The 24,650-nt window shown below is 42.8% G+C and overlaps 1 protein-coding gene across 1 annotated transcript in view; it reads right to left on the bottom strand.

Moving 5' to 3' along the window:
- Window positions 1–3,287: 3,287 nt before the first annotated feature.
- LOC126412403 (endochitinase-like) overlaps window positions 3,288–24,650 on the bottom strand; it is an 84,631-nt gene continuing 63,268 nt past the window's right edge. The window contains exons 8-11 of the mRNA XM_050081987.1: window positions 15,167–15,245; window positions 12,171–12,382; window positions 6,788–7,081; window positions 3,288–3,522 (exon numbers count right to left, since the gene is read on the bottom strand). Coding sequence (XP_049937944.1) covers window positions 3,385–3,522; window positions 6,788–7,081; window positions 12,171–12,382; window positions 15,167–15,245 — 723 coding nt within the window. The 3' untranslated portion in view covers window positions 3,288–3,384. The remainder of the gene's footprint in view (window positions 3,523–6,787; window positions 7,082–12,170; window positions 12,383–15,166; window positions 15,246–24,650) is intronic.

The following is a 24,650-nucleotide window of genomic DNA, read 5'->3' as shown; positions in this document are numbered from 1 at the left end:
ATTACGGTATGTTTTTTAATGTTTAAGTACCTCTACCTACATTTTCTTTCTTTTACAAGAGTTCACCAGCAGTTTTGTAGGTTTGTGGCTAGTAAAAGGGCAAAATGAAGTACATCTGCATTTATTTATCACATTTCCTTAAAATACTATCGTAAAAGGTGGATATATATTGTGATTTATGCCTTGCATATGTAAGATGCAACGACAGAAATGACGCAAATTTTTTGAAGATAGCACTCGAGTGTCAAATGTCTATGTGAGATGTTCTCGGGGATGGTACTCCATCGTGTGTGAAGCACATCTCCAGCCGTTGTTGGAATGGTACCTCCTCTAGCAGGACAGACATCTCGTTTGATAGGATCTGACAAATCCTTTCACCAGTCGACTTGTTTGGAAGCATGTAATCTTGTGTTAGTCTGTCGCCAATAATTCCTGCCCATACATTAACTGAAAATCGGCTCTGACGCCTTGATTCTTCATTGCCTGTGGTTTTGCATCAACCCACACTTTTTGGTCATGAGAAGTGACACTCCCATCTCGCTTGAAACCATGAAAAGTGACACTCCCACTAGCGTGAAACCAGCCTCGTCTATGAGTAGTATCCTCGTTGTGAAAAGTGGATCTTGACCACATCTTTGGAACAGCCATTGGCATAACTCTATTCCGGCATGCTGATATTGTGGCCCGCACGTTGTACATGAAATGGATGTAGCAACTGTTCAAGCACGATTTCCCATACTAGAGGATGAGTAACCTCGATAGACGCCGAAATTCTACGCACACAAGCTCCATAATCTTGTCTCACTCGTTTCAACACTCCTGCCTCTACAACAGGAGTACAGATGGTGCGAGGTCTGCCACGATCCGCCGCTGTTGGAGCTATGGAGCCGAGTCTGCTAGTCGCTAGAAAAGATGGCTGAATAATTATGCAGATAGTACCCTACATTCTGGGTATTTTTCAGCGTAAATAACACGGGCTCGACGGTTGCTTCCAATCGCCAGAACATCACAGAAGATTATCGCTGCCATTTCCCTCGTGGAATAATAGGTTTCCACTATCCTGGTAAGCGCAAAGATAAAACTACAACGTAAAAGCTTTTCAAAAACGTATCAAAACACAGACTGGTTCGATTATAGCTAATGTGCGCGCTGTACTTATCCAGAACTATGAATATGGGTTGCAGTAACAACACCAACAGATGTTTACTGCATGCTGTATCCACGGACAATAAAAGAACTACACTACTGGCCATTAAAATTGCTACACCACGAAGATGACGTGCTACAGACGCGAAATTTAACCGACAGGAAGAAGATGTTGTGATATGCAAATGATTAGCTTCTCAGAGCATTCACACAAGGTTGGCGCCGGTGGCGACACCTACAACGCGCTGACACGAGGAAAGCTTCCAACCGATTTCTCGTACACAAACAGCAGTTGACCGGCGTTGCCTGGTGAAACGTTGTTGTGATGCCTCGTGTAAGGAGGAGAAATGCGTACCATCACGTTTCCGACTTTGATAAAGATCGAATTGCACCCCATTGCGATTGCGGTTTATCGTATCGCGACATTGCTGCTCGCGATGGTCGAGATCCAATGACTGTTAGCAGAATGTGGAATCGGTGGGTTCGGGAGGGTAATTCGGAAAGCCGTTCTGGATCCGAACGGCCTCGTATCACTAGCAGTCGAGATGACAGGCATCTTATCCGCATGGCTGTAACGGATCGTGCAGCCACGTCTCGATCCCTGAGTCAAGAGATGGGGACGTTTGCAAGACAACAACCATCTGCACGAACAGTTCGACGACGTTTGCAGCAGCATAGCCTATCAGCTCGGAGACCATGGCTGCGGTTACGCTTGACGCTGCATCACAGACAGGAGCACCTGCGATGGTGTACTCAACGACGAACCTGGGTGCGCGAATGGCAAAACGTCATTTTTTCGTATGAATCCAGGTTCTGTTTACAGCATCATGATGGTCGCATCCGAGTTTGGCGACATCGCGGTGAACGCACATTGGAAGCGTGTATTCGTCATCGCCATACTGGCGTATCACCTGGCGTGATGTAATGGGGTGCCATTGGTTACACGTCTCGGTCACCTCTTGTTCGCATTGACGGCACCTTGAACAGTGGACGTTACAGTTCAGATTTGTTACGACCCGTGGCTCTACCCTTCATTCGATCCCTGCGAAACCCTACATTTCAGCAGGATAATGCACGACCGCATGTTGCAGGTCCTGTACGTGCCTTTCTGGATACAGAAAACGTTCGACTGCTGCCCTGGCCAGCACATTGTTCAGATCTCTCACCAATTGAAAACGTCTGGTCAATGGTGGCCGAACAACTGGCTCGTCTCAATACGCCAGTCACTACTCTTGATGAACTATGGTATCGTGTTGAAGCTGCATGGGCAGCTGTACCTGTACACGCTATCCAAGCTCCGTTTGACTCAATGCCCAGGCGTATCGAGGGCGTTATTACGGCCAGAGGTGGTTGTTCTGGGTACTGATTTCTCAGGATCTATGCACCCAAATTGCGTGAAAATGTAATCACATGTCAGTTCTAGTATAATATTTTGTGCAATGACTACCCGTTTATCATCTGCATTTCTTCTTGGTGTAGCAATTTTAATGGCCAGTAGTGTATTTGTCCTTATTTGTTTACTCCATTCTGTAAGTCTTTTGCAAACACCAAAGAGCTTGCAGTGGAAGAGATGTGTTTCACAGTAATAAAGTTGAACAAATGCTCATAGCTCTTACGGTATGGATTTTAGAGCCCACTTTTACTAGACTTCCTGTCTTGTTTCCGGTGTGTACTACCACTCCCCAAAATATAGAATCATTTATCTAACACTGAGTGTAAAGTGAACCAGAAGTAGTTGCCTATCATATTAATACTACTCATTATTTACTGTTAGTACACTTTACAAAGGAAGGCCACAGGGGCTACTTCCACACGTTAATCTATATCCTGATTCGTTACACACACATCAAGGCTCTCTTTCACGATGAGCTTTGTGGAATAGGATGTGGGACTCGACTGAATTAATGAGTAAGCGCTCACAAAAAAAGGAAGAAGAAAAAGAGTGCCAGCACATTGCCTAGCACGCAGAATTCAGCCTCCTTCCGTCCGCAACGTTCATCACGCCACTCTTAAATCCTGGCTACAGTGTCTTCTCTCAGTTCGCACCACATACCTCTGAAAGCGACACAGAAACCTCGGTGTTAGTTACCTTTCTTGCCTTTGAGATGGCTGTTCTGGATTAATAGAAAAAAAACAAGGCATTTGAAAAAGAAATGGTTTATTTGAGAGTGGTTTGGATGTGATACAGAAACTAGGGAGTAATAAGTTAGAGGTGAAGCTGTGACAGGTGCTTTTGAACTAGGAGTGCAGTTTGGCCATGGAGCAGTCTGTCCGGTGGACATCGTTGGGCCGGTCGCAGACGCGCAGCTGCGGGTTCCAGACGGTGCCCTCGTAGCAGCTGAACTCCACCGGCTTCCCGTACACGCACCGGTAGTACTGCAACACACACACACATACAGTGTCACACATACCAACGAAGTAAGCGGACAATTTACTAGCGTTCACGCAGAGTTCTCTGAGCGCTCAGAATTGAGGACCGAGGTACGAAAGAGAGTTTTTCCCATAAACAACCAAAAAATGAGCTTTTTTTATTGAACAGCTCATGCCGTTTACAGTTGTTAAAAATCTCTGTTAATTAATATCTCACACCTACCATCTTCGGCCATTATATTAAACCCCTAATGTTGAATTGCCGACACTCCAGTGCCAGATGAAGCCGTCCCACATCAAAAGATGGGTGGACTAGACACACTAGGCGATACATGGAAATGTGTCCTATCTCCATGTCACAATGAATCGATCTTCGCTGTCCAACACCATGCTCTCAGAATGAACATGTAAACTTCTACATGCCACATCGGAAGATGAGCCTGAAATGGCTCTATAACCAGTTCATGAAAAAGAAGTAACTCGTCGCAGCTAGCTATAGATAAATTTCATTTATTACACAGTCATCGCAATTTACAGAATCCATGATGGATAAGATTAATTAGATACAAAAATCAGAAGGAGAAGTTGAAAACTGCAATAATTCTTCGGCTTATGATCCATAGAAGGAAGCATAAGCGGCCAAAGCCTCTATTAGATAGGACATAACCACCTATGGCTAGCTAACGTACACCCACAAGCGACAACATCGACAAGCCCCTGCAAATCAACAATATTGACTGGATATACCAGCTGCTATTAAAGCCGATCAACAAGCTACAGCAGGGAAGTCTACAAGCTCGCACACTAACGCATAAACAAACCATCAACACTACCCTACACGGTGAATCCGATATATGACCTGTCGGACACAAGATGATGATGAACCTAAATTTTACAGGTATGCTGACGCCGACCGAGAAATCGACACCGGCACCCAGTATCAGCCGCTGAGCAACACCACCCCACAACATCAAGTGTATCAACCTGCATGATACCCACTACTAACTAAGCCTACTCTTGCATGACCTGTCGCAAGCAGTAAGAAAACCGCTTCTGCTCTTACGACCCGACCCAACTATCGAAGAGGTTTTTTTCCGTTGGCACTTTTTTTCCGTGTCCGTAACAGACTGGAAGCGTGTATTTCCGCTCCCGATGGTCATCTTGAACACAACCTGTGATGATCAGTTGTCTCGTCACTGGTCAGCAATCCACATAACTAGTGTATGTACTTATGTTTTTGTTGAATGTGCGCTACCACAAGTATTGTGCAAGTGTTGGTGTAGGAATTTTTCAAAAATGATATCTCGTAAACGTCTCGCACTAGCATCCTGCAAGAAACACCACTGATATTCTAATCAATCCTACGTTTAGTTTGTTAATGTCAATAGGCAATTTTCATTTAAACAGTGTATGTTTGCGCAAAAACACATTTTATAAGTGTTATTACAATCTGTTGATTGGCTAACAGTACGTGCCCCTGACTACCAGTCCGTTCTGTGAAAACCGCATTTTCCATTTCCGAAATGTTTGCGGGGCAAGTTTTAGGTGGTTCACCCTGTATAGGTTGAATTTGGTAAATGGGGACAAACTGCAGGAAACGTTCGCTGAAGGAATAAAAAGCAAAAAAGGTCATACGGACATCTGGCAGGAAATTCCTTCCAATGGAGATACACCCTCTTGTAGGTTCAGGTAAAGGATCTGTGACAGTGACTTCGATATCAGCACCTGACAGGTGACCCGTCAGATGACCGTGTGGAACATTCTTCGTGACAACTGCCACTATCCGCATCACAAAAAATTAGTCATTCCCTTAAAGGAGCACCGGCAATGACCGGTCGTGTTTGTTCGTGGCGCTGACCGCACCGTGAAATGAGTTTCGCAGTTTGTTCGGTGTATACGACATCTCTACAAGGAAAGGTGTCCACTCGCATGCACGTAACATGGCACAAGATCAGGGGTCGTATAAAGGTCCCAAATGAGAAGGGCCGAGCACAAGTGTCACGCTTTGCAATGGCAGTCGGTTTTAATTTCTGACATCGGTGAATGGAGGTCCATCTCAAACAGTTTCCGAGCAAACGTTGCAAAGAGAACTAAGTTAAATGTACATATGGAGTGCGGGTACCTCGCAAAGCGCCAGTTTTCACAGCCGCGCGTGTAGGTCTTAAACTTGACTCTACGGCGACGGCGTTGTCGCTGATTCGTCGCATAGGCCATGGGATTTCTGTCATCCATGGTGTTCACAGATGATGCTACATTCATGAGCGGCGGGACCGTCATCCTTCGCAGCACTCATCTGCGCCTGTGGAGAATCCCCATGGTACAGTGGCAGCGAACCATCAGCACCAGTTCAGCCTATTTATTGGGCGGGGATTATTGGCGACTTCCTCGTAGGGCCAGTCATCCGTCCACAGCGCATTACGGACGAGGCATAACTGCACTTCCTGCGGCTGATCCTGCCTCCCCTGATAGAAGGTGTATTCTTCCTGGTACGAAGAGTAATATGGCTAGTACTCGATAGTGCTCCAACTTATTGCTCTCTTGAGTGGGGGCTAAAACACTAACACATACGCAGCGCTCCCACTTGTATGGTGTGTTCTCACCGAAACCTATGCCGTCAAAGATCTTATCTACACCTTCAGGTGAGTGTAACTGCCTTGGAACACATTTCCAGCCATATGGCAATATGATCTTTTTCGCTCCCTGCCCTCTCAGGGATGGTTTCCTTCAGTTTGTACCCACTGAGCAAATTCACCCTGTAGGAAACTAGAGGCCAGTTGGCGTAGTACAGTTGATTCCGGCCATCTGGCCTTTCAAATTTAGCACATTTATCAGATGAACTTCCGAAAAGTTTCTACGCCAAAAATAACAAGCGTTATACCATGGCACTCACCTTAACAAGATCTTTTGAATGCCTTAACGAAGCTGTATCGTTCATTTAGAAAGCCATATTTGCTTCAATTACGCGTTGATGCGTGAGCTAAGAGGATTAAACATTCAACAAAATCTCATGCTCCCATACATACTATCGCTCGCCAAAGAGCGCGTTTCGATACCTTGAATCCATCATGAGGTAAAACTGTTATTCCATCTTATTTGACTCATTCTCCATACAACCACTGTCAGAGGACGTTGGGTGCAGGTTCTACTTTGAAATGAAGAGACTGGTACAGGAACAGAAATTTGGCTGGCTGCTCCGTGCCAGGCAGAACACCGATGACGGAAGCAAGTGTAAGAAGACAAGACAGCTGGTGGAGGGAATGGGATGACGCACCTTGCTGCAGTCGTGGTGCGGCACGAAGTCGCCGTCGCTGCAGTCGATGGCGGCCGGCGGCAGCTCATTGTCGTCGGGGGCAGCCGGAGGCGGCTGCGTGGACGGTCGGGAGGCGGTAGTGGTTCTCCTCGTCGTGGTCGTGCTGCTCGAGGAGGAGGGGGCGGCGGTGGTGGTCGGCGCGGGTCGGCGTGTGGTGCTCTGCGTGGAGGCGGCGGTCGGGCGGCGCGTCGTGGTGCTAGCGGGGGCGGCACCGGGCTTCTTGCCGTCGCAGGGGGGCGGCCGGTCCCAGTCGGGCTGCAAAAGGGGACTCGCTTAGAAGCGCGGAACGTGAGTTTCGCAACAACGGTCCGTCGGCAGACTACAAATTCATGTGTCTTCAGCTACCGCAACGATAACACAGCTCGACATGGGTTCTGTCGTTTGGAAAGTAAGTCGTGTTCTTCACTAACTTGCCAATCCTGAAAATGAAAATGATTTCAATTTTTTCCCCATCATCCTCAGTTGTCTCTGCACAGATACCCCTCCTTACAACTTACTACTGGCTTCGAACTCTACGTTATGCAGTGTAATTTAAATTCCAATCACATACTTGCAAGGTATAAGCGGCTCAGAGCTTTTAGCATTGATCCGCTACTGCTTCTCCAATATTACACAAAACTGAAGTCTTTAAATTCAACTAAATACTTAGGGATTACTATTACAATTAACCTACATTGGAACGGTCACATAGATAATGTTGTGGGTAGAGCAAACCAAAGACTGCGATTCATTGGCAGAACACTTAGAAGGTGCAACAGGTCTCCTAAAGAGACTGCTTACACCACTCTTGTCTGCCCTATTCTGGAGTATTGCTGTGCGTTGTGGGATCCGCATCAGGTGGAACTGACGGATGACATCGAAAAAGTTCAAAGAAGGGCGGCTCGTTTTGTATTATCGCGAAATAGGGGAGATAGTGCCACAGGCATGATACGCGAATTGGAATGGCAATCATTAAAACAAAGGAGTTTTTCTTTGCGACGGGATATTCTTATGAAATTTAAATCACCAGTTTTCTCCTCCGATTGCGGTAAAATTCTGTTGTTACCCAACTACATAGAGAGAAATGATCATCACGATAAAATAAGAGAAATCAAGGCTCGGAAAGAAAAATTTAAGTGCTCTTTTTTCCCGCGCGCCCTTTGAGAATGAAACGGTAGAGACACAGCATGAAGGTGGTTCATTGAATCCTCTGCCAGGCATAGTAGAGTAATCACGTAGATGTAGACGTAGATCTGGTTCCGCCTGAAGCCACACTAATTTTCATATAGCTTATCCTCAACTACTACTCGCACCCTACTTTCAGTAACACCTGGGAAGATTTTGTCCACAACTACAGAAATGTGGCAACATTGCGTTGTCTGTAGGTCAGTGAAATAGAGGGGGATAGTGAGATTCTAGGCTGACGTTCCGTTATCCCAGCAGAAATCGTCTAGTTAGTGCTACAGCTGGATTAAGGTGCTTACATGCATTGTTGTGAGTGGTTTTATTTCATTGAAGCCATGTTAAGAATATCAGGAAGGCAGCGTGTGAACAGCCTAGATACATTTCGTTGTATCTATGGAACCTACGTGATAAGTACAAGACGTCCACAAATAACACAGTTTGTGCAGAAATCATATTTTGCTTATTTCGGCATGGATCTCGGAGGTCAGAACAAGCCATTTGTTTGTCGATGATTTTTATTTCTTTATGACAAAACTGACGGGAAAACAAGAAGAAAAATGAACAAAATCTTGTATCCGAACTTAGATTCAGCTGTTAGACCTGTCTCTCATGGCCCAGGTCTGCCAATCTCTCTCCACCAACACCAACGATACTTTTGAATTCTCTGAACCAGTCAAGAAAGTAGTGAATATGATTATTCCGAGTGTGGCACCGATAGCAACCCAAAACCTCTTACTCAGACAGAGCTTAACAATTTGGTGAAAGACTTGGGACTCTCAAAAGAGGGACCTCAACCTCTCGGATCCCGTCTCAGTGAAAATAATTTACTTGCGCACGGTACACCACATTCAATGTACAGAAATGGTGATAAAGAGTTTAGGGAATTTTTTTGATGAAGGTGATTTAATGCTGTTTTCCAAAGACGTCGCCGGCTTAGTGACGAAAGTGGGATCTCAGAAGTATGAGAGTAAGCAATAGAGATTATTTATAGAGTCTTCAAAGCGAAGTCTGAAAGCAGTATTGTTACCTATTGGAGATGAGCTAGGATCCACTCCAATAGCGTACCACGAAAGTACTCCTTAAAAATGTAAAGTATGAAGAACCTCAATATCTTGTTGGGTCATTAGCATTGGAGTAGGAGAGAGTGTTTAGGCAAAACCTATCGCGCGATCAATGAACATTTGGTTGATCCAGAACACATTTTCCTGCCTCCACTGTACATCAAATGAGGACTGATGAAGCATCCTGTGAAAGCTCTGGACAGCACAGGAAGCTGTTAGCCTATTCCCAAATATTTCGGCTGCAAAATTGAGGGAAGGGATATTTATTGGACCAGGTGTACGTGAGCTGCTGTCTGATAAGCACTTTGAAAATAAGAGACAGAAACAAAATAACAAGCTTGGAGAAGTTTAAAAAATGTTGTGCGTCGTTTCCTTGACCAGAATAACAGCATGATTACAAGGAAATAGTGGAATATATGCTACAGTCATTTTAAACAGTTAGGATGCAAGGCTTCTCTAAAACTACATTTTCTAATGTCAGAACATTTGGCTGACACACCAGAGGAACATGGTGAACGTTTCCATCAGGAACTTAAAACTCTGGAACATCGCTATCAAGGTCATTGGAGAATAAAAATGATGTCTGGCTACGCTTGTGTATGATACGTGAAGATGAACTGACACACAAAAGGAAGGATATCGAGCGTTCATTCATGGGCAAACGTCCAACATAATGTATGCTTCTTCTAATTCATGTGCCTTTCAAGAGTATGTAATTGCATTCCAATTTCATTTGGTACAGACTTCGACGACGTTGATGATGGTGATGGTGCAAAGGCTGACGTGCTGTGGAGAAACTGGCTTTAGATTCATGATGAACGGGGTCGATTTAGTCAGAAGTTCATATTTTCGTGGAAACCACACACAATAAGTCAACACTTGTCGACCTAGGTAATTAACTGCGCTATAGTTGCGAAGTCTAGAGACTGCGTGAAATAATTTTGACAGACTGCTACCAGTTGCATTTACATTTATTTCGTGTTTAATTTAACATAACGTTAAAAGTTTATAGTATGATCTGCTCATCTTCAGACGTGTATACGTACATACACACGCGCGCGCACACACACACACACACACACACACACACACACACATACATACATAAGTTTCACTTCTCATTTTGTTTTTACATGAGGTTTACTACACTGTACTAGTACCTAACATCTCAATGTATATGTGATTCTTATAGAAGGTTTGTGCATGATACTCGCACAAAAATTATAAAGAGCTCGTTATCTTGTGTTTATATAGTGATGTTTGTAACCGGAATAATTTATCAATCACCGAAAGAAGAATACTTTCCAGATGCTCTAAGGTAATTTGAAGTAAAACTCTTCCCAATCACAACAATTGTGTTTGATAAATTGTTGCAATTCAGATTCAGAATTTCACACAGAAATACAATATGATCACAATAAAATTACAGATAATAGCACGGTATGCACTGTCACTAAATTTGTAGAAAATAACTAATTTAACTATGGACAGGTCCCCGAAGGACACGAGGGTTTTCTGTGATTGGACATAGCATTTCCTTCTGCTCTGTGATTGGAAAGATAGGAAATCAGAGGTAATGTATTTATGTATTTATGTAGCTCATACAAAAAAAGGGAGAGTGAGAAAGCAAAGGCCAGTGTAACATCAGATACAGGTAATTATTTCTTAGACTAAAGAATAATTTTGTAGCGAACCCCAATGTTGGCATTATTTTATGTAAATAATTTATCCCCAAAAATAAATTTGTACTCATCTTTGTTTTCAGATGCCACATCTGAAACCACACATGAAACAACAGAACAAATTATTTAAAGTATCAGACATATGCCACACAATGTAGAATGTTCGTCTGATTCAAACTGATTGAAATTAAACGCGACAAAGATTCAACTAACGCGGTATTCAAATAAATTAGAAATTACTTGTAAAAATTAGACTCTTCACGAAAGTAATTCTGTCAGACTTTTGGGATTACGTTTGGGAAGTAAATATCTATGATGGTCCACATACATTCACACTCCCTGGCAAATGAATCAGATAAGGTTGCATCTGCAGTGACAATACTGTATTTGGTTACTGACAGGGATACTTTCAGTGCACTACCACAGATATTTTGTATCTATTGTAGGGCATAGAATTATTGTTTGGAGGTAGCAGGCAGTCTAAATAGAATTCTGTCACTACAAAAAAGCTATGAAAAATATGTGTTGTGACCACTGTATATAAAGCTAAATATTTCGCATACTTGTATTCCATTATTAATTGTTTCTCTTCATAGAAAAAGCATATTTCGTTGCAGGAAACAATTTTCAATATTTGCAACATATTTACAAAGAGAGACTCTTGTCACTTCCACACAAACGGGTAGTCAGACTTCACATTACTTCCCCATGAAAATCTATAAAGAACTAAAAGGCAAAATATTTCGTAATATGAAATTAGTAGTTCCAAATGTCAAAGTTATTCTCAATCCTTTTGTAGAAATGTTATTATTCTGTGAAATGTTTTAGTTCTTCGTTGAAAAATGTAGAAAATTTTCGCTGGGGGCTGTAATCAATTAGTAATTTATGTTTTTAAGATTATACATAATTTGTTTCAGTTGTATTTCTGGTCTTTAAGGAAAATTTTGATGAGTCTCCTGTACATTAGTTCACTGATTTAAATTTGTGTGGAAATATGATAGTAAAACTGACTTTGGTGCTGAAGTCTCTGAAGTGTTTTACTCCTTCAGGTTTTTTTTTCTTTTTACTGTCCAGTCCTACTGCTGCTACGATATTATCACGCATAGCTGTAGAGAAAAATATAATTAATTTAAAATAAAATCTTCTGGGTAATCAAGCCTCTTCAAGCAACGTCTTGAAACAACCTCTTTAATATTAGACGTTTCCAACCCTCTGCTGGGATATTGTTCAGGAGCGTTTCGCTGTCCCCAGTTGATTCAACAAGCTGGGAACATCAGAAGACTCCTTACGAATATCCCAATAGTGGGATCAAGACGCCTAGTACTGAAGAAGAACTTTGACGCAGAAAATGACGCTTCGTGGTCACCCGCAAGATTCTACCTTCAATGACAACGCCTTGTAAGCCTGCAGTTACATGTAAAAATATGAACGACTTACCCTCTTGGTGGTGGAGTACTGAATGTCCGGCACGATGTAGTCCTTCATGTTGTTGTACATGACGGAGATGAGGGCGTCCTTTGGGCCACATACTCCACGGAAGTCGTCCATATCGATAGCCCACGTCATGGCGCCACCGTAGCCCTTCGCCTTGATGAAGTCCATCTTGATCTGTACACTCTTTGGATTCTCGAAGCCCACCCACTGAGTACCTGTGGCCAGGATATAGGTATAAAATCAGTGTCTCACAGTCCATCCAGATCGTTATAAACCTCTACTACCTATACAGTGGTGGATGCACCACTCACACATTTATTTGCTTATTCTCTTTCTCCCTCACATATACACACACGCGCGCACACACATGCACACACTAACACACACACACACACACACACACACACACACACACACACACACACACACAGTCACTTTAGAAGTGAATGAGCCGAGTGAGTAGCATTACAAAGTAACAATATACATAATTTGAATGAGTAAACTTGTAAGTTTTTTTTCTCATTGCAAGTGTGATGTGTTGTTCCACGAATGGTCGCTAGATGATATCATAATCAAGATGGAGCTGAGAAGGCTTTCTATGTGCTAGAATTTGTCAAAAGAAAGAGTGCAACGAATGTCCAACGAAAATTTGGGATGAAGTGCGGGAAAGCAGCACCAACCAGAAAGGCAATCTACAGTTGGCCTGTAATGTCGTTGAAACTGGTTTTTTCTGTGACAAGAAGAGAAGCAGTCGGCCAGATGTGAATTCAAATGACATTAAACGAGTGAGAGAAGCTTTCACAAGGAACCCGGCATAATCTCTACGTAGAGCTTCACGTGTGTTGGAAATGTCAACAACGACTGTGTGGTGTGTTACGCGTAAAAAATTAAACAGGAACCCATTTAGACTACAGCTAGTGCAGAAGTTATACCCTAAAGACAAGGACCAGAAATTCAAATTTTGCTGTAAATTGAAGGTTGAACACGATAGTTTTGTGACATCGATAATTTTTTCGGACGAGGCAACATTTCATACAAATGGGAAAGTAAACGGACACAATTGTAGGATTTGGGGATTAGAAAAACCGCATAACATTGTTGAGCACGAGTGGGATCCTCCGAATATCAATGTTTTTGCACCATGTCTCACAAGAAACTTTATGGGTCTTTCTTCTTTGAAGAATTGTTACTGGAGAGTGCTTCCTTCAGATGTTGCAGAACTGATTAACGCCATTGTTGCAAACAGAATCAGAGAACTTTGTCCTTCAGTTAGATGGTGCACCCGCATATTTTCACTGTGATGTTAGGGCGTATCTGAACACAGTGCTACCCAATCGTTGGCTTGCTCGTTGTGGGAACAACAGATGTATGCTAAAATGGCCTCCTACGTCCCGGATATTACCCCTTGTGATTTCTTTTTATTAGGTTATGTAAAGGACCTTGTTTATGTCACTCCTCTTCCAGATGATGTTGCGGAATTGAAATGGAGAACTGGACAAGCAACAGCCACAGTCTCAAAATACATATTGGCCCCGTGTGTGGCAAGAGTTAGATTATCGCATCGACGTTTGTAGGAGCATACATGGTTCCCACATGGAGTGCATGTGAAGCGAATGTTGTCAAAATCCGCCCGGAGTGGCCGAGCGCTTCTAGGCGCTTCAGTCCGGAACCGCGCAACCGCTACGGTCGCAGGTTCGAATCCTGCTTCGGGCATGGATGCGTGTGATGTCCTTAGGTTAGTTAGGTTTAAGTAGTTCTAAGTTCTAGGGGACTGATGACCTCAGAACTTAAGTCCCATAGTGCTCAGAGCCATTTTGTTGTTGTCAAAAACAATTTACAAGTTTACTCTTTCAAATTATGTGTAATATTACATTGTAATGCTATTCATTCGGATACAATAAAGTTTTTAAAATGTTCCTGGATTTTTGAAAAACACACACACACACACACAAAATCATACATTCACTTTTAGAAAAAAAAAAAGCAGTACGCCTTGAACAACTAGAGATAGCACGTTCATATTCACAGGGCATGTACGTTAATATGTTCTGCAGAAATGATCAGCATGTATCCTGTTGCCATAGACTCTGATAATTTGTTCCATGCGTCATGTTATCGACGCGAATAAGGCGCGAATGGCGAAGAGGACGCAGATCTGTCCTGCAATGCCATTCGCATGAGGTGTCGATCTTCTCAGGGGGTGTCTGCGACCTGACCCACCTCGTCGTGTTCTACGGCCTTCAGAGAACCATTCTGTACACACACCCCTTGCACTGCCGAAACACTTCGCCCCAGGCGTGCAACACACTTCCTGTGAATAAGAATGTCCTACTCTAGTCGTTCAAGATGTTCTGTTTCTTCTAAACATGAGCGTATTTTCATTACAGTAATAATAATTGGTAATAATTGTTTGTGTTCAACAGTAATTTTTGTCCTACACACAATTGCGACTGAATGCCATCAAATATTACTATAAAAACATAACAACCGCCTACCTTACGTGCATAATGGATAATATTAAATTTAATATTTTCTGGCCGAGCTGTTCTAGGCGCTACAGTCTGGAACCGCGCGACCGCTACGGTCGCAGGTTCGAATCCTCGCTCGGGCATGGATGTGTGTGATGTCCTTAGGGTAGTTAGGTTTAATTAGTGCTAAGTTCTAGGGGACCGATGACCTCAGAAGTTAAGTCCCATAGTGCTCAGAGCCATTTGAACAATTTTTTAATATTTTCATTAGTTTAAAGACATTAATTATGTTATGAATCGTGAGCACATTGCCTTCTCCCCTGCGTCAATTAATCAACTTGTGGTTTCCCAGGTGTAGGTAAACTATTCTGCGTGATTTCGAACCGGACATTTCGAAGCACCATTTTTAGGTGAACGCTGAAGTGATACTGAATTTTGACGCAAACATACAACTAGTAAACGCGTAATTCGTGATTAATGTTTGAATAAGACTTAAGCATTCCACTTGGTTGGTATGGAATCTATACTTACCTTTGTATGCGTATGGAACTTTCCCCGCTTCATCCCATTTCTCCGTCCATCCACCCACTTCTTGGATCTCGAGACATATCTGCAAGTCGCAAATCAGTAATTGAATTAACAACCGAGTTCCTCCCCTCCAGTAAAGTAAAAATTATTATTAAATGCATAAAACAAAAAATTTCCTTTTCTTTACTCTGAGGCCTTTAAGCCAGGATGTAGTTTTCCCAATTACATTGGTTATACTCCTACATAAACTAATCATTTTCAGATCCGTCATTTAGTATAGATCGTGAAGCTAGAATGTGTCATTAAATTTCATCCCGAGAAAGTTAAGCTGTTAGTTCATATGCAACTCTTCCTTCTGTCTGAATTTCCTCGGCACTCCCCACGCGCTTCAAGCGCCATGCCTGCTACTCTGCCGGTATCCTTAGTAGCGTCCTACTATACTCCATAGCACTACCGCTCTTTCTCTACTTATTGTTGTGTCCTCACTAACCATAATAGCATTCGCTATGAAAACATTCCCATTATTCTTAATATGTGGGAGGAATTTCGAAGGTAACACCGTCTTAAGAAACATTCGCTACTGCTAAAAATGGGTAACATCTTCTGGTCAGCTATGTGTAAATGGAGCAAAATAAATGTGAACAGCCATCTGAAGATGAACCAATAAGGGCTTTGTTTTCTAAAAAATGAAACAATTAACGTTGGCTGGTTGTTACCTTCACTTTTGGAAAGAAACGGCCTTTATTTAAATCGTTATTATTGCTACTACTGTGCTTATTGTAGCCAGTTTTTGGATTTAACAAAAAAAAATATTGGAGAAATTGCCTAAAAGCAGTGGAGATTGTTCTATTGCCCAACAAATATTCCGATGAGTCACAGCAAGGTAGCAAAATTATAAAGTAAGTGTTTAATTTTACATGGATACTATTTTTCTACAAGGTCCATGAGTAACATTTATTTCTTCAGTTCAGTTGGATAACAACGACAGTGACAATTCCAATCTAAATCTGTCTTCCTTCCAATCTAAATTTTACACTGCAACACCAGTTACGAGTTTCCTACAATAAGGTTAAAAGTGTCTAGTGCTAATAAAAGCAAATGAAAATACTCGTAGACGCATATAGAGGTTATTTTGTAACACATTCGGTCTAAGAAAAACTCCAAATGGCATAAGTAGAATCATTTATCTTTAATATCATTTACAGTATGTATTCGGATATGTGTTTTTTGTTATAAAAAGTTTATTCATTCTACTAGCACCTAAGATTACAAAACGTCCCTAATCGTTTTACTCTATTCTCCTCTACCTCTACGTAAATCTGCAGGAATATTCTTCTATGTCATTGACGGACATATCCCATGCGTTCAAATATTGTGGTGCCCCACTTTTTTATTCATCTGGTATGTGTTTTGGAAGTATTTCCTAACGAATGCTCTTAACATACCTATACCATTATATGGTCTTAAGAATGTTGAAAATCGTTTCTGTCGCGTATCGTTTCGATTCTTTTTTTTCTGATATTGATATTCTTGCCGAAAGTCTACATAAATCTATCTCCATTTTACGGTACAAACTCCCAAACCATTTGTGATAATGGTTCTAAAACTGTGTTAATTTTCTTTGTTTTAGTATTAATTCTTATGCGTTTATCAAAGACAAATCCCGTTGATAAATAAGTATTCTTCTTTCCAAAATTTACAATTTGATCTATTTTCTTGGTGTTACGTCCTATAATTTGCAATTTTCAGCTCTTTGATTACATAGCTTCAGTAGCTGCTACTGTTCCTATCCATCTTCCAAGGTATGTTCGCTTTTTGCACCAATTACCACATCATTATTTCGTTATTATCTTGTTTGCATTTACCTCAAAATTTTTATATTTCTGGAGCAAACATTTATCTTCAACGAATTGGTCAGTAGCGCACTGTAACGAATAAGTTACTGTATTACCATTTATTTTCAACTTTTACACTTTTACTATCCTATAGCGTTTTTTGTGAATCTTGCATATAGAGTGAAATGATTTAAATAAATTTGTAAATTAAGTTCAGATTTTGGTATACAGTTTTAATTTAGTGTTTGAATTACCATTATTAATGCTGGAATGATTTCCAGCGACTTTAAAGCTGCTCATAGCTTGCCTGAACGTGTACTTTAATCGGAATTTACCGTATATAAATACACACAGTGGTATATACAAAAAGTGGTATATTGTCTACAGTTATTTCTTATTGGCAAAAAGTGTGATGTATTGTTGATCCATCAACTCTAAGGCCTGCTGATATTTCAGCATGTGTATCTTGGTATTTTTGCGATAACGCATGTATAATAATTTCTTCCATAAAGTACAGGGGTGGACAAAAATATGAAAACATAAAAAACACGACACAATGTCATGCCTAATACGACTTAGGAAACCCGCTGGCAGTAACCCAGAGTAAACATGGGGACCATGAATACCACGATTTGGCTGCCGAAATCATCACGAAATCCGCACCATATTTCACTCTTGGGACGTAAGTTAGACCAGAAGTTGGAAACAGTATGAAACAGTCTGCTCCATAATCCAGGTTTTACGGCCTCAGCACCACGTTTTCCTGTTGTGGGCGTTTGTATCACTGATGAGTGGTTTTGGAATTCAGGTCGGCTCGCAGTTTTCAATTTATGGAGTCACTTCATGTTGTTTTGGTGCTGACAGAATTCGCGAGTGCGACATTCAGTTCTGCAGTGACTTCCGCAGCGGTAGCCCTCTTATATTTCGCCACATTCTCTTCAATAACTTTTTGCCACCATGACTCAATACGCACAATTGTCGGCGTTGATGGATGATATTTTTTGGCTTTCCTTGCATGTGCATAAACTTCCGAAATGGTACCATTAGAAGTATTTTGCGTACCTTGGTTATGGAAGTACCCACCATACGGCGTCAACAGTTTGCCTACGTTCAAGTATATTTAGCTTCCCCATAGTGCACTCACAGCTACACAGAATACTGTTATGACCACTTCTGCCACTTACAACGCATTTAAGACGTTTCACATATTTGCAACATGCAGACTTGGCTAGGACCTTCATTTATGTTCAAGCATTCATTTCTTGCGGTGTTTATATATTTTTATCCAACCCCTGTATGTTCACGGAGGTTACTGAGCTGTGTGCGTGGTTATATCGATTCCTGTGCTTGACAAAACTCGTTTCCTAGTGTTGCTTCGATAAGGCTCTCTTGATCCGAGCTTGGCCTGTCATGGATTTCAGCAAGCGCGCTGATCAGACGTGGTCCGCTGAGCTTTGGCGGTTCTAATAGAACGTCACGTGGTATCAAGGCTTGTACCTCGGATCCGCGTTTGTTCCTCATCGTGTCTGCACGGACGATGTTTACTTCGCGGGTGATCCTTCGCCTACTGGGGACTTGCTACTTCATCCTGGCTATGCGGTGACGGGTTGTGTTCTGGAGTTGGGCTTCGGGCGTATTACCGCTTCCTTGGTTGGCGGAAATGACCACATATACTGTCCATAATTTGCGTAGGGCCGGCTGCTGTGACCGAGCGGTTCTAGGCGCTTCAGTCCGGACCCGCACTGCTGCTACGGTCGCAGGTTCGAATCCTGCCTCGGGCATGGATATGTGTGATGTCCTCAGGTTAGTTAGGTTTACTTAGTTCTAAGTGTAGGGGGCTGATGACCTCAGATGTTAAGTCCCATAGTGCTCAGAGCCATTTGAACCATTTGCGTCGGCGTGATACAGGAACGATAGTTGCAACATTTTGTGACGTCGGTCAGGATTCGCGAAACCCCCTCCTTTTAAGGTCACCTCTGAGTGTCGTTTCTTTTTTTTTTCGGTAAGCGGATTCGGATCACTGTAATGGCCGTGTCTGGCCGATGCCTTTGTGTGGAGCAGTATTACGGAGATAACAATCTGTCTAAAACAAGTATTCATTTCACTGTAAGAGGGTAACAGTTTCAGGAGGTGTATGGATTTTCTAAATTTAAGTTTCAGTTTCTGTTGTGTCCTCTGTTTAAGTGCCTTTTTTATATTTATTTCCTTATCAGATAGTAGTGGGCCAAATGGACTCAGTTTTATACTCTCATGTTCCTGTTGTGATTGAGGTGCGGGGAAGGGGGGGGGGGGGGGGGGGGAGAGCTGCGTACCGACTGTCATTCGCTTGCTGTGTAAACTTACTTTTTACTGTGTGTGTATGTTTTCGAACTTGTCGAGCAACTGTCTGGGAGATCAGCCGCATTTCGAGCCGTTACTCTATTTGTCTAATTTATATGCTTGAGGCCGTAAGCTTGCTCGGCATTTCGTTCTCATAAAAGTGCTCGGTAAACCCCTCAGTCTGCTCCACAGGTGTGTACGTCATTCTCTGATTACGCACATTCTCGAAATAGGCTGTTTCACAGCCATGTACGTAGAGTTAAAAGTCAAAAGTCTGCGTCATAGACGCGTACATTGTTTTAAATTCATTGCCTCCCCTTGCTTGCTTCACAGCAACGAATGTAAAGTTACAAGAAATTTTGTCTGTATGATTGAAATTTGTTGAACCTTAAGTCTGCTTCTCAGACTTGAACATTTTTTTAAAATTCTGTATGTAGTTGATGTTTATTGACGCAAAAGAATTCTCCACAAACGTGTACATTATTCTAAATTTTCTGGTTTCTATGAACATGGAATTTCTTTTAGTTGCTTCACAGCAGTATGTGTAAAGCTTTAAAATTTTAATAATTTTCTCACCTTTTGGTATCCAGTGGTGCAAAAATCTGCTTCACAGACGTGTACATTGTTTCACATTCCTGCTTTCCCTGATTTCGCAAACTAGTGAGGTAACGATTGCTTCTGTTTGCTTTTCGGCTCTCTAAATACTTTTTTAAAAACTTTTTGGTATTTACTGATGCTACTGTGTGATCTGTACTCTGTCGGCATCACAGATGCAAATACGTAATTTTTTGAGTCAGCTGTTTGCCGTTGTGCAGTACAGTATCTGTTTGAAAATTTTTTAATAATTTTTTTTTATTTCTCAGAACCTAAAGATTTGTATTAAGCCTTCCCCTGAGTGGAGAACAATTATTACTTTCTTTAAAATTTAAATATCTCTCTCTGGGTTTGCCGCGGTGGCCGAGTGGTTGTAAGCGCTTCAGTCCGGAACCGCGCTACTGCTACGGTCGCAGGTTCGAATCCTGCTTCGGGCATGGATGTGTATGATGTCCTTAGGTTAGTTACGTTTAAGTAGTTCTAAGTTCTAAGGGAGTGATTACCCCAGATGTTAAGTCCCGTACTCAGATGGTTCAAATGGCTCTGAGCACTATGCGACTTAACTTCTGAGGTCATCAGTCGCCTAGAACTTAGAACCAATTAAACCTAACTAACCTAAGGACATCACGCACATCCATGCCCGAGGCAGGATTCGAACCTGCGACCGTAGCGGTCGCTCGGCTCCGGACTGTAGCGCCTAGAACCGCACGGACACTCCGGCCGGCAGTCCCTTACTGGTCATGGCCATTTGAACCATTTCTTTCTGAGACAAATCAATAAATAATTTTAGTTCGAAAGATTATTCTTTGCTTAGCACCTTACTAGACCCAGATTCTAGTTCACTTGCGGTTCAGTGGTTTTTAAATTAAAGGTCCGCGTTCTGCCCTAGACAGACTAATCACGCCTTACCGACCACCGTGTCGTCGTCTGCCAATAGCGTCATCAGATGTGGCTTAGAAAAGCATGTGGACAGCACAGTCCCGGACATTGTCGGATTTCTTGACGGTGGAACCGTTACTAATCGGTCGAGTGGCTCCTCTGTTGGCCTCACGAGGCTGAGTACGCCCCCTGTTAGTCCTCACACGAAAGAAAAACGACTGGCAGTACCAGGAATTGAAGCCGGGTGCCCCAGCATGGCAGTCGGCCACGCCGCCCACTCCGCTACGGAGGCAGCCTGTGCGCTACTCGACTGATTGTTACTCCCGGAGCCACTCTCTGCTACCGTTGAACTTGTGGGGAGTGATGATCTGCGAGTAGTAAGGTTCTGAGGGAAAATAAAATAAAATAAAATTGTTCATTGATTTGTCCCAGAGGGCGATTTTTAAATTTGAAAGCGAGTAATGAAATGAAATGTGGTGTCACGAGGGCCTCCCGTCGGGCAGACCGTTCGCCTGGTGCAAGTCTTTCGATTTGACGCCACTTCGGCGACTTGCGCGTCGATGGGGATGAAATGATGATGATTAAGACAACACAACACCCAGTCCCTGAGCGGAGACAATCTCCGACCCAGCCGGGAATCGAACCCGGGCCCTTAGGATTGACAGTTTGTCGCGCTGACCACTCAGCTATCGGGGGTGGACAAAGCGAGTAATATTTGCTCGCCGCATAGGCCAAGTTTTAAAACAAATCTTTAAGTTCTGAGAAATAGCTAAAAATTTATCACACATTTATTCAAAGCGATTCTGTAATACACATCAGCAAAATGCTGACATAAGAAATAATATATGTATGTCCGTGAAGCAGACAGAAGAGAGAACAGACCGTAGCACTAGTAAATACCAAGAATTTGAAAAAAAAATTAAATACGTAGCTGAAAAGGACGCAGAAGGAATTGTTATCTCACTAGTTTGTACAGAGAGGGAAAGCAGAAATGTGAAATAATGTACACGTCACTGAAGCAGATTTTCGCACCACTATATCTCACAAGATGAGTCAATTTCTACAGTTTTAAAGCGTTCCGTATGTGGCTGTGAAGCAGCTAAATAGAACTGTATATTCGCAGAAACCAGAATATTTAGAATAATGTATACGCCTGTGAAGCAGACCGAGGCGTTTAGCAAGCACTTTTATGAGTAACGAAATCCCAGGCGGTCTTAGCACCTCAAGCACGTAAATTAGGCGACTGCAGTAACGGCTGGAAGCGCGGCCGACGTTCCAGTCAGTTGCTTGACAAATTCTAAAACGTACACACAAAATACAAATTAAATTTAGACAACAAGTGCATGAAATCATTAAGCAGTCCCCCAATCACAACTGAAACAGGAGGGTATACAGCTGAGTCCATTTGATCCAGTAGTATCTGGTAAGAGAATAAATATAAAAGGTCATTTAAAGTGACGGGACAAGAAGACCGAAGCAACTGCGCAAATACCGATACTGCACACCAATAACTCTACATTCACGCCCAATACGTTTCCGCGAGAAAGTCAAATACCTCGGTGTCTGGCTGGACCGGAAATTACACTGGGGGGGGACCACATACAACACAGGACCAACCGAGCTAGCGCGAGGCTCAAACAGCTCTACCCTATGCTCAACAGGCGTAGCACACTGAACAGAAGGGTGTAGAGGTCCATGTACGTGACACTTATCCGACCCCTGATGTACGCAGCTCCTGTCTGGGGAAACGCTGCGCCTACACGCCTGCGCCGTCTGCAGTTCATACAAAACAAAGTAGTCAAAATCATAAGCAATGCTCCACGATGCACACGCATCGCGGACCTTCACCGGGAATACCGACTTGAGACTCTCACGGAGGTAATCCACAAACACACCACAAGACTATACAGAAACTCCAGACATTCGCAGAACCCGTTTATTCTGAATCTGGGGAACTACGACCACAACCATAGATGGAAAGATAAAAGACATACGTGTAAGGACCTAACATCTATGGCCAAGCACACGCAAACACAACGGCACAGGTGAGCCCCTGTTAATCAGACGCCATTACTGGATACCCAGCTGGAATACACTGCCGAATAACTGGCACCACGCAGGGAAGCCGTACCGTACACTGCATGCAGACAAGCTCCACACATCCCCCACACAGTGAGATGATCTATGGCCGATCTCCCACTACTATATAACGATCTTGATTGTTCCAGGAATGTAGCGGCTGCAGCAACTGGGGATACATCGCCATCGCTTGCCACGGTAATGATGCATGATACCTATACTAACAAATCCAACCTTGCATGAACTATCGCAGATAGTAAGCCACTACTGCTCTTACTACCCATCCCACTGTTGCAGAGGTTTTTTTTCCCACGGCACGAGCCTTGGCACTTTATTCCCTCTGCTCTTCAAATCGCTACCCTCACTCGCGTTTCGTCCATTATCTATCACCTGATGGACCGTGTTAACGCGTAGTCTTACCCAGACGCACGGATAACATCACAGCCCAGCATCCTGTGATCCACTTACTTGATAACTAACATGTTTGCGGTGGTGACAGCAGAACTTTTGGTTTGGTCACCACGTTGGTGCGGGCGTGGAGGGGCCCCATCTCTACACAACAGACAAAAAAGTTGAACTTAGGAAACACAAACGCTTTCGGAAACTGATACCCCCTTACAATCAAATAAGTACTTGTTTTAGAGCAATTCTTATCGACAGGCTGCTAATCCACAGAAAGGCATCGCCCATACACGGCCAGTACAACGGTCGGAATCTGTTTAATGTCAAAAAGCAAACGACTCTCAGAGATGACTGCACCGGGAGGGGCTATCGTCTCGTGAATCTTGCCCACAAAAATGTTTCTCACCTTCGTTTTTGTATCAGGCTGACGCAAATCATGGACAGCGTATGTGGCCACATCCTCCAGTCAAGGCAGCAGGAACATGCCTGAAGTCCAATTCCAGAATATGCATAATATTACCCATCAGAGCATAGCTGGGGTGAAGTTGCAACTACCCAGTAGGCGAACGCTCGGCCCGCGAAATAAATATCAACCGTACAGATACAATGAGCAATCACTACGGTTCCGAGGTACAAACCTCGATACCACGAGCCCTCTGTTCAAAACCAATCATCCTCTTTATTTATTTTATATATTTATTTTTTCATTTATCTACCAATTTCCGTAAAAAGTTACTACACGATTTTTTTAATCAATTTAGGGGGTACAAGTGCGACATATTAATTGTAAAATTACTACTGGGTTTCACAGTCATATATATACAGTGTGGTCAGAAAATGTCTGAAACGCTTGTAGGGATGTTGCACGGCAAGTTGTACTGAGATATGAATGTTACAAAAAAAAAGTCGATACGTTGCGCCGTTTCCGGGATATTTAGCATTGAAGTTAGCCAATCAGATCGTCGCGCGCGTAAATTCAAGTTTCAGCTAACGAGAGAAACCACTCGCTGGGCAACACCGCCCCTGGCAGGCCGCTTGAATGCGAGCGCGCGAAGCCCCGATTGGCTAAATTCTATGCTAAATAACTCGGAAACGGAGCAACGTATCGAATTTCTATCTTAACATTTATGTCTCAGTACAACCTGCCCTGTAACATCCCTACAAGCATTTCACACATTTTCTGACCACGTGTGTGTGGGGGGGGAGGGGGGGGGGTGTATGCGTAGTTGTGTGTATGGTATTTTCAAGGGTTACAGTGTTTTCCTTATACTTCATTATTATACATTTGTTATAGTCATTCTTATATTTTATTGCTTTTTTTTTCTTCTGGAAGATTTCGTGCTCTCCCTTGTATGATACCGTTCGTAGAAACATTCGAA

The sequence above is a fragment of the Schistocerca serialis genome, chromosome 7 (genome assembly GCF_023864345.2).
Source record: "Schistocerca serialis cubense isolate TAMUIC-IGC-003099 chromosome 7, iqSchSeri2.2, whole genome shotgun sequence".
In the NCBI taxonomy this organism is placed as follows: domain Eukaryota; kingdom Metazoa; phylum Arthropoda; class Insecta; order Orthoptera; family Acrididae; genus Schistocerca; species Schistocerca serialis.
This window is presented reverse-complemented; position numbering and strand designations above follow the sequence as displayed.